The sequence below is a fragment of the Carya illinoinensis genome, chromosome 10 (genome assembly GCF_018687715.1).
Source record: "Carya illinoinensis cultivar Pawnee chromosome 10, C.illinoinensisPawnee_v1, whole genome shotgun sequence".
Taxonomy (NCBI): Eukaryota; Viridiplantae; Streptophyta; class Magnoliopsida; order Fagales; family Juglandaceae; genus Carya; species Carya illinoinensis.
The window spans coordinates 4,490,823-4,505,070 of NC_056761.1; the positions used below are offsets into that span (position 1 = coordinate 4,490,823).

The window sequence follows — 14,248 nt, forward strand, 5'->3', positions numbered from 1 at the left end:
AATTCTAATATTCTCTTAATAATTTGATCACCATTCTCAGATCAATGCTGACTTGGGATTAAAGGGTACAAACCAACCAATAAACAAACATCATTGCATGTTTCAAATCAACCCAGTGCCGTGGGTGGAGGGAGTGAATAGAGATTCGTATACTTTCCCTCGGTGAGAATGTGCCTTTCTCATTCAATCTTTTTCTATACATCTCTGCTTTTCGTACCGCCCCCATTTTTGTCTCTCCGTCCAAAACGATAAAATAAATTGTATGATCACATAGCTCGCTCTCGAAATCATTTCTTCTTCTTGTTGTAAAAGCATTTCTTTTGAAAATCGAAAAAGAGAGAAAAGGGAAAAGGAGGGGCATCAAAAGCAGAGGCCATTGTCCCTTTCCGTTTCTTTTTTTTCTTTTTTCCTTTGCTCTCCTCAATCCAAGCTGGTCAGTCTTTCGTCTTCACATCTCCTTTCATTTCCCTTCTCCTTTTCCTTCCCCTCTGGAGATATTCAAATTGTAATTAACGCATCACTTTCTCTGACTTACTGGTTCTCAGGTAATTTCATCTTCATCTAATTGCTCTAAATCTCGTCTGCTTCCATTTCACATATGGGTTTATGCTAGAATCGTTTCCCAATTCTTTTCTTTCTTTCTTTCTCTCTTTTTTTTTTCAATTTTATTGTGTCTACTTGTGGGGTTTTGTTTCCATGGATCTAATGAGTTCCGTTGGTTCGTTTTTGGTATAGTGTTTACAGAAAGAGATTGGAATTGGAAAGAACATCACGGCGTGAGAGAGAAATGGGGTCAAAATTGGAAATTGCAGTTCAAATGAGAAAAATCCTGATCATATCAAGCCGAACATGTTACAGATCAGCTTACAATCATCCATTCCTTTTGGGTATCCTCTGTTTTGTGTTATTTCTGTACAGATCTTTTCCTTTTTTATTTTCCCTTTTGGTCTCTGCATCCCCTGTTTTGTTCTGCACTGCCGTTCTTCTTGGGACCCTTTTGAGTTTTGGGCATCCAAATATTGTACCCGAAATCGAAAAAGATGACGATAGAGTTAGCCATTCCCATGATGTCGCATCTCTTAAGGCCAGGGTTTCGAGTGATACCACTGTTGTTGTCGATGATGAGAGAGACGAAAGCTTTCTTGTAGAAAGATATACAGGAAAGGGAAGTGACATAGTAGAGGAGGCTATTGAGGCTCCTAGTTCAGCAGAAGATAAAGTCGGGAAGTTTGATACATATGACGGTCTGGTTGATTACGTGGCAGTGATTGCTCATAGTTCCCGGGAAATTCAGTTAGAGGAGGATATTGAAGGGGCTAGTTCACTGGAAGATAAAGTTGGGGAGGTTGGGATAGATGATGGCCTGGTTGATTATAGGCCACTGAATAATCATAGTTCCCGGGAAATTCAGTTAGAGAAGCGAGTAACTGGGGAAGTCGAGGGAAAGTTTAATGGTTTGGAGTTGGAAAAGAAGGGTGAATTTCATGAGGAGAACTTGGGGATTGAATGCGTGTCAAATGACGGGGAAGCTCTCGAGAATCAATGTTTTGTGGTTCACAAAGTGGGAGATGAGATTCTTGAAGTGGAAGATAATGTTAAGCGCCCGGGAGAGTTGGCCGATGCTCATAGTGGAGATCTCTTTGATTTATATCCTAATGATGATGAGGATGGTGATGATGAGTCTTCGGACCGAGGGTCTGATCTGGCAGAGAGTTCCTCACCAGATGCTTCAATGGCCGACATCTTTCCAATCCTTGAGGAGCTTCACCCACTTCTGGATCAAAAAGCTCCACAGCCTGCTCATATGTCCCATGATGACGAGTCAGATGCTGTGTCAGAACGCTCTCGTAAAAGTAACAATGCCAGCGTTGAGTCAGATGAAGAATCGGAAATTCATGGAGATGAAGAAGACGGCGTTGATGAAAATGAAGATGATGAGGAAGAAGCACAGGGAGGCAAGGAGGATGAAAGTAAATCAGCAATTAAGTGGACAGAGGATGACCAAAAGAACCTTATGGATTTGGGGACTTCCGAGCTTGAGAGGAACCAGCGCCTGGAGAATCTCATTGCAAGGAGGAGAGCACGGAAAAACATGAGATTGATGGCTGAGAAGAATTTGATAGACTTGGATGGCACTGATCTTTTCTTTAATGTTTCACCCATTTCAACGGCAAGACATAATCCTTTTGATCTCCCCTTTGATCCCTATGATCCACCTGGTTCGGCACCATCTATATTGTTGCCAGTACGAAACCCTTTTGATCTTCCTTATGACCCAAATGAAGAAAAACCTGATCTCAAGGGAGACAATTTTCAGCAAGAGTTTGTGACATTTCAGCAGAAAGATACATTATTCCGTAGGCATGAAAGTTTCAGTATTGGACCATCTGGCCTAGGGGGTCCCAGGCAAGAGAGGCATGCTATTAGGTTCAGACCCTTTTTTGTGCCAGAACGCTTCACTTCAGAGGGGACAAGCTATTCCTCATTCGAGAGACAGTCAAGTGAAGTTAGTGAATCAAAGTTGAGTTCTATTCCTGATACTGAATTAGGGAGTTCTGCTGCTGATCAAGATGACAACAAGCTCAATGAACTAGATCTTTGTCAAGAAACAAAAGTCATCTCCAACATAGACCATGCTTGTGATCATGTTGAACGTGGCAGTGGATTCCATGAAAATATTGATTCTGTGGAGATGGAACAAGCTGAGAGGAGGGATGTTTGCCATGATAAGGTTGAGATCACACTGGGGCAAGTGGGAAATCAAGCTGAGATGGATTCTGGCTTGTCCACAACAGGAGGGGTGGCTATTCCTCTGGAACTTAGCACTAGTGAAATTCATCTCGAAATGCAACAATTTATTCATGATGATGAGGTTGAGATAACATTGGGGCAAGTGGGAAATCAAGCTGAAATGGATTCCGGATTGTCTGAAACAGGAGGGGTGGCTATTCCTCTGGAACTTAGTACTAGTGAAATTCACTTAAAAATGGAACCTGTTGAAGACGAGTACAGAAGTAGATCAAGTTTGTCATCGTTATCAGAAATAGATGGGAGAGTACTGTATGCTACAAAAGAAGAAACGGTGAGTTTGGAACCAAGAGGCAATGACCTTGAAGAATCTAGAAGTGCAATCTTACCTTCCCCTAAGGAGCCAGATTCCCACTTTTTGAGTGGGGGGGTCGATGAAAATCAACATGAACCTGTTTATGATTCAAGCCACCCGGAAGGTGAAAAGATCCTCTCCCCTCCCTCCATTTCTTCTGACTTGCAAGTAGAGATATCCAAAATGGGTTCACCTCCAGTGTCTGTTGTGACTTCTATTTCCATTTCAGATAAGGAATCTGAATTGTATGGGGAGAGAGAAGGGAAGGATTCTTCTAATTATGAAGAAACTCATGGATCATCCTCAGTGACACATCCAGCGAATGAAACGGAGCCAAGGTTGAGGGAAGTACAGGAGTGTAGAAAGGATCATCATGTTACACAGGTCAAGTCTTCAGGAGTTAACTTGGGTGATCAAAATGGATCTGAATATGTGGTTGAACATGTTTCAGTTACTTCAAGGGCATCTTATGATGATGTTGGATCAGTTAAGGAAGGTATAGTATATAAGAAAGATAGCTCATCTCATAAACAGGATCAAGTTAGCTCCTCGAGTAATGATTCGGAGATTATTTTTGGGATCCATCAAGATGTGTACGAGAAGCCTGATTCTGAGGCTTCAAGCTATCAGATGGCCTTTGAAAATTTAACTTTGTCTAGAAAAGAGGAACAACATCCACAGCCTTCAGTGGTGGTCGAGCATATGTCAGTGGTAGCTTCAGAAACTGAACCTTTTGAGCGGCATACCATCAGTAAGATAGAAACTTTTCAGCGGAAGCAGGATCAAGTTTATTCACATGGATCTATTGGGAAAGGTTTGATGCACAGCAATGAGGTTCTTCGGCCTGAACATGATCAGGTCCAGTTCTCAATTGTTGATGATGCAGAGATTGACAAAAGCAGCCACCAAGATGGGGGCGAAAAGTTGGATTTGGTGGCTTCGTCTCCCCAACACATTCCTTCCTCAGAGGAACAACAGCATCCTCTGGTAACTGAGCAAGTTATACTGGTTCTTTCCAATCATTCAACTTCAGAAAGTGAACATGTGGAGGGCTGGTCCTTGAAAAAGGAGGAAATCGTTTGCTACGAACAGTATAAAGTCCACTCATCAGGTTCTGATGCAAAAATTGATGCTGGTCACCACCAAGATTTGGATGTTGATGTAGTTTCTTTGGGTTATGATAGTCAATATGTGCCTTCTGAAGAAAAACCACTATCTGGTACGGTAAAAAATCTGGCTTATGCAGATAAGCCTATGTTTGAGGCATCCTTTGATGACCATGATGAATGCACAGTAAGTCAAATCTGGTCCTAGTTATTTTGCGATTCTAATACTTAAAGATTGATATTGTTTATTAAATTTTAAATATGTATCTTCCATGATGACTTGACTCCTTTTCTTTTGTCTCATTAAGTAGCACATTTGTTTGAACATCCTCCTGTTCAGAATGGACAGATTTGGTACTCTTCTCTCTCATGTCATTTAGGCATCCAGCCTAACGGATGAAGTGGCCATCCTTTTTGTTAGGGCCTTGGTGCTTTCTTCTGAGTTTACTACTTGTGTGATGAGTTCTGCAGAAGGGGGTATTCTACCAGACATACTACATTGAGAGCAACTCCAATTTGAAAAGAAAAGCGTTCGATCTAGTATCAGATGGTAGACATGTATAACTGATTTATTGAACACACAAGTGTATGGTGCTCATATTTATATCCCAAGCTTTAGTGCGGAATTAATATACCCTTACATGAGAGGTGCTTATAATAGTTTCGCCCTACAATAGTAATTCTTAGTAACCTACAATCTTAGTGTCAGCTCGGATTCTTTTTTCTTCTTCTTAAAAAAATTCTTTTTTGCTGGATTTTTTCAACATGTCTGCATTTCTTGCTTGGGAGTATTTGGCATGAATGTTTAGAGAATACGTCTGATTGATGACACTTTGACTCTCTGCATTTTATTTGTCCTCTTTATCAGTCACAGTCAGACAGCCATGTTGGCTTGTTTGATTGATATTTATGGTATAGGCATCAACTAGAGCAATATACATAGGAAACTAATCATGGCTACTTTGATACTTGGCAGGAATCATATGATATCCGGACAGAATCTTCAGAGGTGGTGAAAATGACCGACAATGAAGATGGGCTAATAGTCCATGATCCCAAGTGCAAAATTAGGCCAGATCTGTCTTCCTCAGTTTATGTTTCCACCCAAATTGATATCCCAGATGAGAGTCCTGGATACAAATTACCCTCCAGTGGACTCGATTTGAAAGCTGATGTCCTTGGGGAAATTGTAAATAAGGACCAAACAAAAGTCTCGGAAGATTTCAGCTATCCAGCAGAAGCTTATGGCTCTTCCCATGCCGAGCAAACTGTCAACGAAGTTGATGAAATAAAAGAAATTGATGAAGGATTGCTGTCAGAGTTGGATGCAGTTGGGGACTTTCGTGTCAAAGAAGTTGTTGAGAGTACTGAATTTGAGTTGTTGCCCAAAGATTCAAACCCAGCAAAGACTGAGATGGGCCTCCCAGTTCTTGAAGCAAGATCACTTGAAGATATCAACCTGGCTTTTAAGCAACTTCATGAAGGAGTAGACGCTGAGGAAGTCATCCTCCCCAGTATGGTTGATGATTGGCTAGTTGTGAGAGAATCCAAGGATCATGTAGAATCCAATTCGAGCTTGAAAACAGTTGATGCAAAATCTCTGGAGGATATTCATATTGCTCTCAAGCATGTCTCACAGGATAATGTTCATGAGCTGCCACTAGCGTTGGATCCAAAGGATTTGGCAGCGGTAGAAACATGTCAAGTGGCTTCTGCCAAGGAGATTGAATCAACTGATATGGGGTCTGGTGTCCAAGAAAGTAGCACGGTGGCTGCTGATAAATCAGAACAAGGATGTGATGGAACATCTGAGATTCTCAGTTTGAGCATATCCGATAAATTGGATATAAAAAGTACGGAAGAAAAATCCCATGGTACTAGATCTAGTTCTAGTTCTAGCTCCAGCTCCAGCAATTCTGATTGAAAATGAGGACTTAAGAAGAGAGACAGTGACAGTTTCTTGGTTCTTCCTTGTGGTTTCTTTCTGGGATAATGGGCCTTTGATTGCGTAGCTTGATGTCATCCTGGTTTGATCAATGGTTGTTGCGTTGTAATATTTTTCGTTTCATATGCATTGCCTTCAAGAATGTGTTTTGGTCTGGATTCTTGAAGTGTGAGAATTTCTTTGTCTATTTTACCTTTTTGAGAGAGAGTAATTTGAGGCTTATTGGGAGTTTTTTTTTTTTTTTTTTTAAAAAGGTTGCATGCAGTAAACTATATTTTTGGTTTTTTAGATTTATATTCCGCGATTTTTCTAAGCTTTTGCATTTCTTTTTTAGTAGGCCTTTGCAAAAAAGCTATGTGTCCGGCGTGCCCGATAGACTAGCCCAACCTACTCAATAAATTTCGGATTGAAATTATATGCGGGTCTAATCTACTGGCTATCGGACGAAACCGTAGCCCCCAAAAAAAAACCGACGTATTTTTCTTTCATTTTCTCACTTTCATTTTCTTTCACAGCAAAAACCGACGTATTTTTCTTTCATTTTCTCACTTTCATTTTCTTTCACAGCAAAAACCTCTCTCTCTCTCTCTCTCTCTCTCTCTCTCTCTCTCCACATTTTCTTACCTAAAACTCATCATCCATGAAATTGAAATCCATGCACCCATCACCACTATCGCCGCCATCCCAAACCGTTCAATTGAAGACTTACTCATCCGCCTCGATTCTCTCCATTGTGGTTAACCTAGAGGCCGTCGAAGATTACCCTGAAGAAGAAGAAGATGAAGCGGATGTCTATTGAGTCCACCACCGATGTGAAGCTTTTTGAGTGGATGCTTCATTTTGGACATTAATCATCTAAGGAAGAGAGACTCTCTCTCTCTCTCTCTCATAGAACATAGAGGATTCTCTCTTTTCTTTTCCCAACCCAATTGGTGGTGCTTTCCCCCAACTCTACGTGGACTTGTGCTGAGGACTATGTGGTATTTGTTATATATCTAGATGGAAAATTGGGTTATGCTCTAGAGGAAGTCAAGTAGCCTCTAGGTATCGTGGATCTGAACCCCATTGGAAGAGGTGGGTTCTGCTTGCAACTGGGTGAGCTTGAGGCTATGCTTGCAATTAGGTGAGCTCAAGGCGGAGCTCGTCCACCAGGTCCATGAGTACAACGCTCGTCTACTCTCCATTTTCTTTGCTTTGTTTCCTCTACTACCTCTCTTTACTTAAGAGATGTACATGATAGATAAATCTTGTAATGGCAATTGGTCTTCTGAATTTGCTTAATTGCTTGGTGGGAGAAATGGGAAGAGAGGGTTTCATGGATTCAGTGGAGTCAAAGTTGCCCCAACTCACCGTGTTGTAACTTGTTGATTGTGTTTTTCAACCCAACCCGAATGGCCCTGGTCAGTTTGGTTCAAGTTTGCACATTTATGGTCATCTGACTTGGTTGAATCGGATCCAAACCTGACGCAACCAAGTTGTAGGCCTAATTTTCATTTTTATCTCCACCTTGTGAATCTATGAAACCTTAATCAATTCTCAACTAAATATATAGATATAGGGCAAGACTTGTAATTGGATCTATTGATGCGGGACACATGTTCTCGTATTTTGTTATGGGGTAGGTGTCCCTTATCCTTGTAAAGTTTACTTATAGTATTCATGATAAATATCATGAAACCTTAAGATAATTTACTAATTATTATCTTTTAATTAACTTGTTCGATTTAATAATCCCATATTGTTTAAATTACATGTCCCTGTTTTATTCGATAATGGGAATATATGATTAAATGTGAAATTACACAAAGAGAAAATCTTTTAGTCGATTGTAGTGTTAATCCCTTGAAAACACCCGCCAATCAAAAGTCGCCACATCATCCACCCACGAGAGAAAGCCTGAGGTGTACAACACAAAATCCCCCTCTTTTTGATTCAAAATCCATCCATTTCCTCATTCAAAACCCATCCCTCGCACACTCTCTCCCTTACAAAACTATAGTGATCCACCAACCACATAGCCATATGTGGTCTGCTTGGTTGTACAAGGATTCCATTGACCATATATCAAAAAATAAGGCCATTCACCAAGTAAACATCAACCACAAAAGATGATAAATTAGAAAAATCCCATATCATAAAAATTGATAACCTACAAGCATTCGTTGTAGAAGTCTAATACTGATCAATGCAAGCTAGGGATTTCTGTACCCTAAACGCTGTAATGTCCTGTTGAAAACATAAGAATGTAGATTTGCCACCCTAGCTTCTTTATGAAACTTCTCCAAAAGCTTAGTAGGTTCAAATCGAATATCCTCCCCAAATTCAAACACACCTATCTCCTTCAAAATGGTCAAATCCCCGTAACTCACTACCATTTCATTTTCAAATGAAGCCTCTAACTTTTCAACCATCGAACTAGGCGTAAACATCTGGAAGAGCACCAAAAAGAATAGGAACATGACCATTGTACAAATCCATATGAGGTAATTTGGTGTCTTGAAAAGCAAAAACTTTGAGAACCTCGATCTGGGTCTCTATAAAGATGGATGTCTCTCAGTTGAACCAGTTGAGTTAGAGCGGAAAATGTTGTCTCTCTTCAATGGAATCCTATTTTCAGAGACCCCATTTAGAATATTAGATGCAAACCAAAGTTAGTGCTTTTAGAATATTGAAAGACGATGAAGTTTTCAATTTTATCATCTGTGATGCTGCTTATTAAACTAATTCGTGGAGTACTTAGGTGTCCAACTTTCATTGGAGGGCGTTAAACTCCTAAAAACGGCCCATCCCTTCCAAAGTGGAACGATTATACAAAAGCACTATTTATAAGTGAAATGTGTTGCTAGTGTTCTTTGGCTATGCCTAGCTACCCCAAGATGTTTGGAGTATTAGTTACTTAAAGCTATATAACTATATTACTGAAGGTGAGTACTTCTCTTAGACAAGTTAGCTCAAGAAGATTTTGGATGATTTGTAATGGTTGCAAGATCAATCTAGTGGAAGTTGAAAAAATTATAATAATTAAATGAGACGAGTTAAGATGAATTTAATAACAAAACGCAGCCTAACATATTTTTTCCAAGTGTGAATATGGAAATTATGTCTATTATGTATTCAATCTAAAAGTCTCCAAACATATAAAATCTCAATTGCATAATGGTAATAGGTTTGGGCCGAAGATAGTCCAATCAACATAATTAGTTTTTTTTTTTTTTTTCAAAAGTAGTGAATGAGCCTATTATTAAAGAAAAATAATAAGCAAGTGTAAAATAACATTACTTTATATGAATATCTCATTTTAAAACATGACTGTAAAAGAAATTGTACGTATCATTAAATTTACAATCTCGTTTGAAATATGCACTCTAAGAGCATCCTCAACCGGTTCTGCATCTCTTCATTTTCCCTATATTTTGTGGTGATTTTTAGGATTTTTGATAAAACCCTCACTCCATCCGGTTCTCTATAATGCGGTTGAGGTTTACGGGGTGAACAGAAATTCCCCATCTTTGGGGACCTACTGTACATCCCCAAATCTTGTTCCCTCTTCCCTGTCCCGCGTTCATCCCTCTCGATGGTTGGTGCTCCAATAATCGCCTCTCCTGCTGACCGACCCTCTCTCGGTGTGAATCCTCTTTCTTTTTTATGTTTAGTATGTGCGAATCTGATTACCGTTTGAAGGGCATTTGAGATCTGTTTTAGGGTTTTTGAAAATTTATTTATGATGTGCTTGGCTGCTAGGAAATCGGTACATCTTTCTCATTTTCTCACCCTTGTTAATTTCTTGCGTGTTTCTTGATGATGAAACATCTAATGCTTTGGAACCGATGTTTGGTTGGTGTGAAAATTTTTAGGGTTTTCTTGTGGCTATTTTCCTGAGTTATCCGTTTGGTTGCTGTGAAAATTTCTGTTCGGTTTGGATTTCTTTTTTCCTGAGTTACCTGTTTGGTTGTTGTGAAAATAGACTGGAGGTTTCTTTTGATTTTTTCCTGAGCAACCCGTTTGGTTGCTGTGAAAATGTGCTACGGTTTGGTGTCATATTTTCTTGAGTAACCCGTTTGGTTGCTATGAAATGAGATGAGGTTTGGCTTGCATTTTGATGAATGGTGCTCCTGTTTGGTTGGTGCGAAGTTCAGAAAATGTTTGCTGCCCTGTTTTTCCTTCTGTGATTGTTTGGGAACCCCGAAAATCATCCATGATGTTTCTGTCATATTTTCCTTCCTCTATTGTTTGGTTGCTGCGAAAATGTATACTCTTTTCCTGTAATGATTATCTAGCTCACATGTATTGTTTGGTTGGCCAGAAAAGATTTATGATTTTGAATCTTTGGTGATCCAAGATTGGTTTTCAGTTGCTGTGAACATCTTTGCTTGATGAATTTCGGATCTAGATTTTTTTCCATATCTTTTTCCTTCAAAGCATGCATCTTGGGCTGTTGTTTCTTGGTCTTTCATATCCAATGTTGAATTTGTCCCTGAATATTGTGATCTCTCTTCTAAATTATGTTTTCATTATGCAATTTGTAAAAATACATTATGCAATCTTTGTAACCTGTGATTATTTGAGAAGACAATTAATTTCACTACAACTACTTTCTAGATTTTAATTTTTATCTCTGATTAGAGACTTGAATGGATTAATTCCATATGTGGTGGACATTTGATCTTTATCTTTTTAGAGATAGATGAATACTTCACATATATAATAGTTGATCATTCTTTTATTAAATCTTGTTAGAAATGCAAGAATACTTTTTAAAATCATCTTGAATTGATGGTATTTTTATTGGTGCTCCAATAACATGCTGCTATTAAGAACTTGCTCTTGCTCCTTTAACATGTTGTGTTCGGCCCCTTTAATTTAGTCTCTTGCTCTTGTTTGTTATTAAGAACTTGTGTTTGGAAAATGCTTTTTTTTGGGCTTTCGGACTCCTATTTTTTAATGTAATTAGAGAGTGGAATTTCTCTCCATATAACTCTATATTATGGATGGTATTAATAGCCCAACATGCTCATTTTCTATATGCTTGAATTGATGGAATATTGCAACTGTCCTTGGAATAAAATAGTTTACTCATTTTGATATTTGATGTTGGGTCATTTGCAGTGTTGCGTATCTCTCAAGGGAGAGGGTTTATATTAGGCTGTGATGATGGTGTTATAGTGCGGGTTATGTCAAAAGTGTGTATGGAGCCCCATCGATATGGCGGGGTAATTCTTACCCGAATTGCCATATTGCAGTTTGTGGTACTTTCCACAAAAGGCAATCGGGGTTCGGGTGAGATTTTGCAGCCATTCGATGTTGGGTTCCTTGCTTACACATGGTGTCAATATTTACACCATTCTGAGCCTTTTTAATTATTTATATATTCGATATAGATGTAGAATCGGATGGGGATGCTCGTACTTAGGATTATTTTGTTTTGCATGTTGTTTGGTATTATGGATTAATTGAGTTATATTATGTGTAAACTAAACCACAAGGCTGTGATGATGACAACCATTTGTGGGGATATGAGAAATTTAATGGTCATTTCCCCAATGGCTAGGTAATCAGGACGGCCAATAAGTATTGGCAACCGGTTGTAGCAGCCATCAGTGGGTAGCCAACTTTCCAAGATCATACCAAACGGTTTCTGAGCCATCCACCATGACTAACACCCAAACTTTCCAAATTTCGTTTCTAATATTTTCAATGCGTTTTTAGCAATGGATTCACAAGACTCTGGACATATGTACTTCACGAACCTCATAAGTCAAGATCCTCAACTCAACCCCACTTATGGTGGGCAAAATGGATTATCTTCAATGACCCTTGGTGACTCTTCACCCCTACCCCCTAATGAGCCTATCGGCAATAGGAAATCTGTGAGGGGTGCAAATTTCAATCTCGAAGAAGACAAGTTACTTGTATCGGCATGGCTAAATTGTAGCCTTGATGCCGTCTAAGGAACAGATCAAAAACACTCCCAACTTTGGGAGAAAATTTATGAGTACTTCCAGTAATTTAAGGAAACCACAAATGACCGGATAATAAAGTTTTTAATTCATCGGTGATCGGTTATCCAAAAGGCCACAAACAAATTTTGTGCGAAACTAGCCCAAATTGAAGGGTTAAATCAAAGTGGCATAACCGAACAAGATAAGATAGAATTTCCAAATCATTACTTCGCGGCAATTTGATCTTAATTTCTCGATTGGTACATTGGTTTAATATTTTAATTTGTTTCCATGTAAGTTTGAGAAGGCGAAGGTTATGTACCAATCACTCGAGAAATGCTCATTTTAGTTCGAGTATTGTTGGCACCTGTTAAAGGACCAACCTAGGTGGATTTGGCGCGCCACAAAGGAGGATCCAAAACGGAGGAAGACGATGTCTCCATCCCCAACCCCAACTCAATGTTCTGGCGCTATAGTTGATTCAATTTGTGATATCGAGGCGAATCAAATGCTGGAGAATGAAGTTATCGAGCTCGACCGACCAATTGGAAGGAAAGCTGAGAAAGGAAAACGAAAGGCCCAAGGCCAGCATGCAGAGGAGAACTTCCAACTCAAGAAGATCAAGTATACTTTGTTGGAGGAGTCATGCGCTCAGGAGAAAGAGTTTTTTCGTCTTAAAGCCGAGAAGATGGCGTATGACAATGAGATAGAGGCCAGAAAATTACGTCAAGAGGACGAACAACTGCGGTTGGAGGCTGAGAAAGTGGAGCTCACGAAGAAGGAATCAGATCGGCGCATTATGATGATGGATGTGAGTGTCATGCCAGAATTGCAGCGGCAGTTTTTCCAGTAACTCCAGAGGGAGGTCATGGCGAAACGCAGTCGGTCCGACGATTTGGATTGATTATTTTGTATTTGATTTCTTATTTTATGTTTGTAACAATTATATATATGTAAACATACATGTAATTAATCTTTTTTGTATTTGATAATATGGGAAGTATGATAGGGTTGTGCAATTAATGACTCAATGACATTTTCAGAAACAAACTTGATTACCATTAATATATTCGAGAAATTGATAACAATAACGAAATACAAATGCAAATCAGATTAACTTAAACATAGGTCACCAATTAAGGAAATAATAAAATCTAAAGCAACCCTGACTAATGTTGTGAATATAAAAGCCATTGATGTTCAATTAGATCTTCTTGAAGCTGATAATGTGCCGAGCTGTCTCTAATATCATGATGATGCTGGATGAAGTCCGTAAGCTCAGTTGTATGATTGCACGACAATTTGGGGAGATTATCATCAAATTGATCATATTCAATGTTCAGACTCTCACTATCATCACGCTCGTCTTCAATTATCATATTATGTAGAATAACACATGTTTTTATTATATTCGTTAGTTCCTTCACTTTAAACATTCGGGAAGGTCCACGAATGATAGCAAATCGTTGTTGAAGTACCCCAAATGCATGCTCGACATCTTTCCTTGCGGATTCTTGTGCTTTCACAAAATTTTTCTTCTTATTCCCATGTGGTGATGGAATCGTCTTCATAAAAGTTCGCCACTTGGGATAAATACCGTCCGCAAGGTAATAGCCCATAGTATAGTCGTTGCCATTAATAGTGTAATTGACTGGAGGAGCACGCCCTTGGGCAAGTTCCGTAAAAATAAAATATCTCTCTAGCACATTAATATCATTATGTGAACCGGGCATACCAAAAAATGCATGCCATATCCATAGATCATATGAAATAACTGCTTCTAAAATAATAGTTGGTTCACGGATGTGACCGGAGTACATACATTTCCAAGCTGCGGGACAATTTTTCCACTTCCAATACATGCAATCAATGCTTCCCAGCATTCCTGGGAATCCTCGTTGTTCACCAACTACAAGCAATCGGCCTATATCATTAGCAATTGGAGACCTTAGATATTCTTCTGAAAAAACAGTTACTACTGTCTCAGTAAATTTTTTTAGGCTCTCCATTGCGATGCTTTCACCAATACGTATGTATTCATCCATAAAATTTCCAGTAACCCCATATGCCAGCATTCTAAGTACTGCGGTGATTTTTTGCATAGAAAATAAACCGAGTCGGCAGGCATTATCTCTTCTCTAGACGAAGTACGGGT

The 14,248-nt window shown here is 39.2% G+C and overlaps 1 protein-coding gene across 2 annotated transcripts; it reads left to right on the forward strand.

Moving 5' to 3' along the window:
- Positions 1 to 91: 91 nt before the first annotated feature.
- LOC122278956 lies at positions 92 to 6,376 on the forward strand. 2 transcript variants are annotated; one of them, XM_043089181.1, is made up of 4 exons: positions 92 to 545; positions 736 to 3,227; positions 3,333 to 4,396; positions 5,186 to 6,376. In XM_043089181.1, exons 2-4 carry the CDS (start codon positions 788 to 790, stop codon positions 6,131 to 6,133), a joined length of 4,452 nt encoding a protein of 1,483 aa, XP_042945115.1. In that variant the 5' UTR covers positions 92 to 545; positions 736 to 787; the 3' UTR covers positions 6,134 to 6,376. The 2 variants fall into 2 exon arrangements, with proteins under 2 accessions (XP_042945115.1, XP_042945114.1); XM_043089180.1 differs by having other exon boundaries at positions 93 to 545; positions 736 to 4,396.
- The last annotated feature ends 7,872 nt before the right edge of the window (positions 6,377 to 14,248 follow it).

Coding starts and splice junctions, on each gene's coding strand:
- LOC122278956 (XM_043089180.1), top strand. CDS start 788: ATGGGGTCAAAATTGGAAATTGCAGTTCAAATGAGAAAAATCCTGATC. Junction 4,397..5,185: donor ATGACCATGATGAATGCACA/GTAAGTCAAATC, acceptor GATACTTGGCAG/GAATCATATGATATCCGGAC.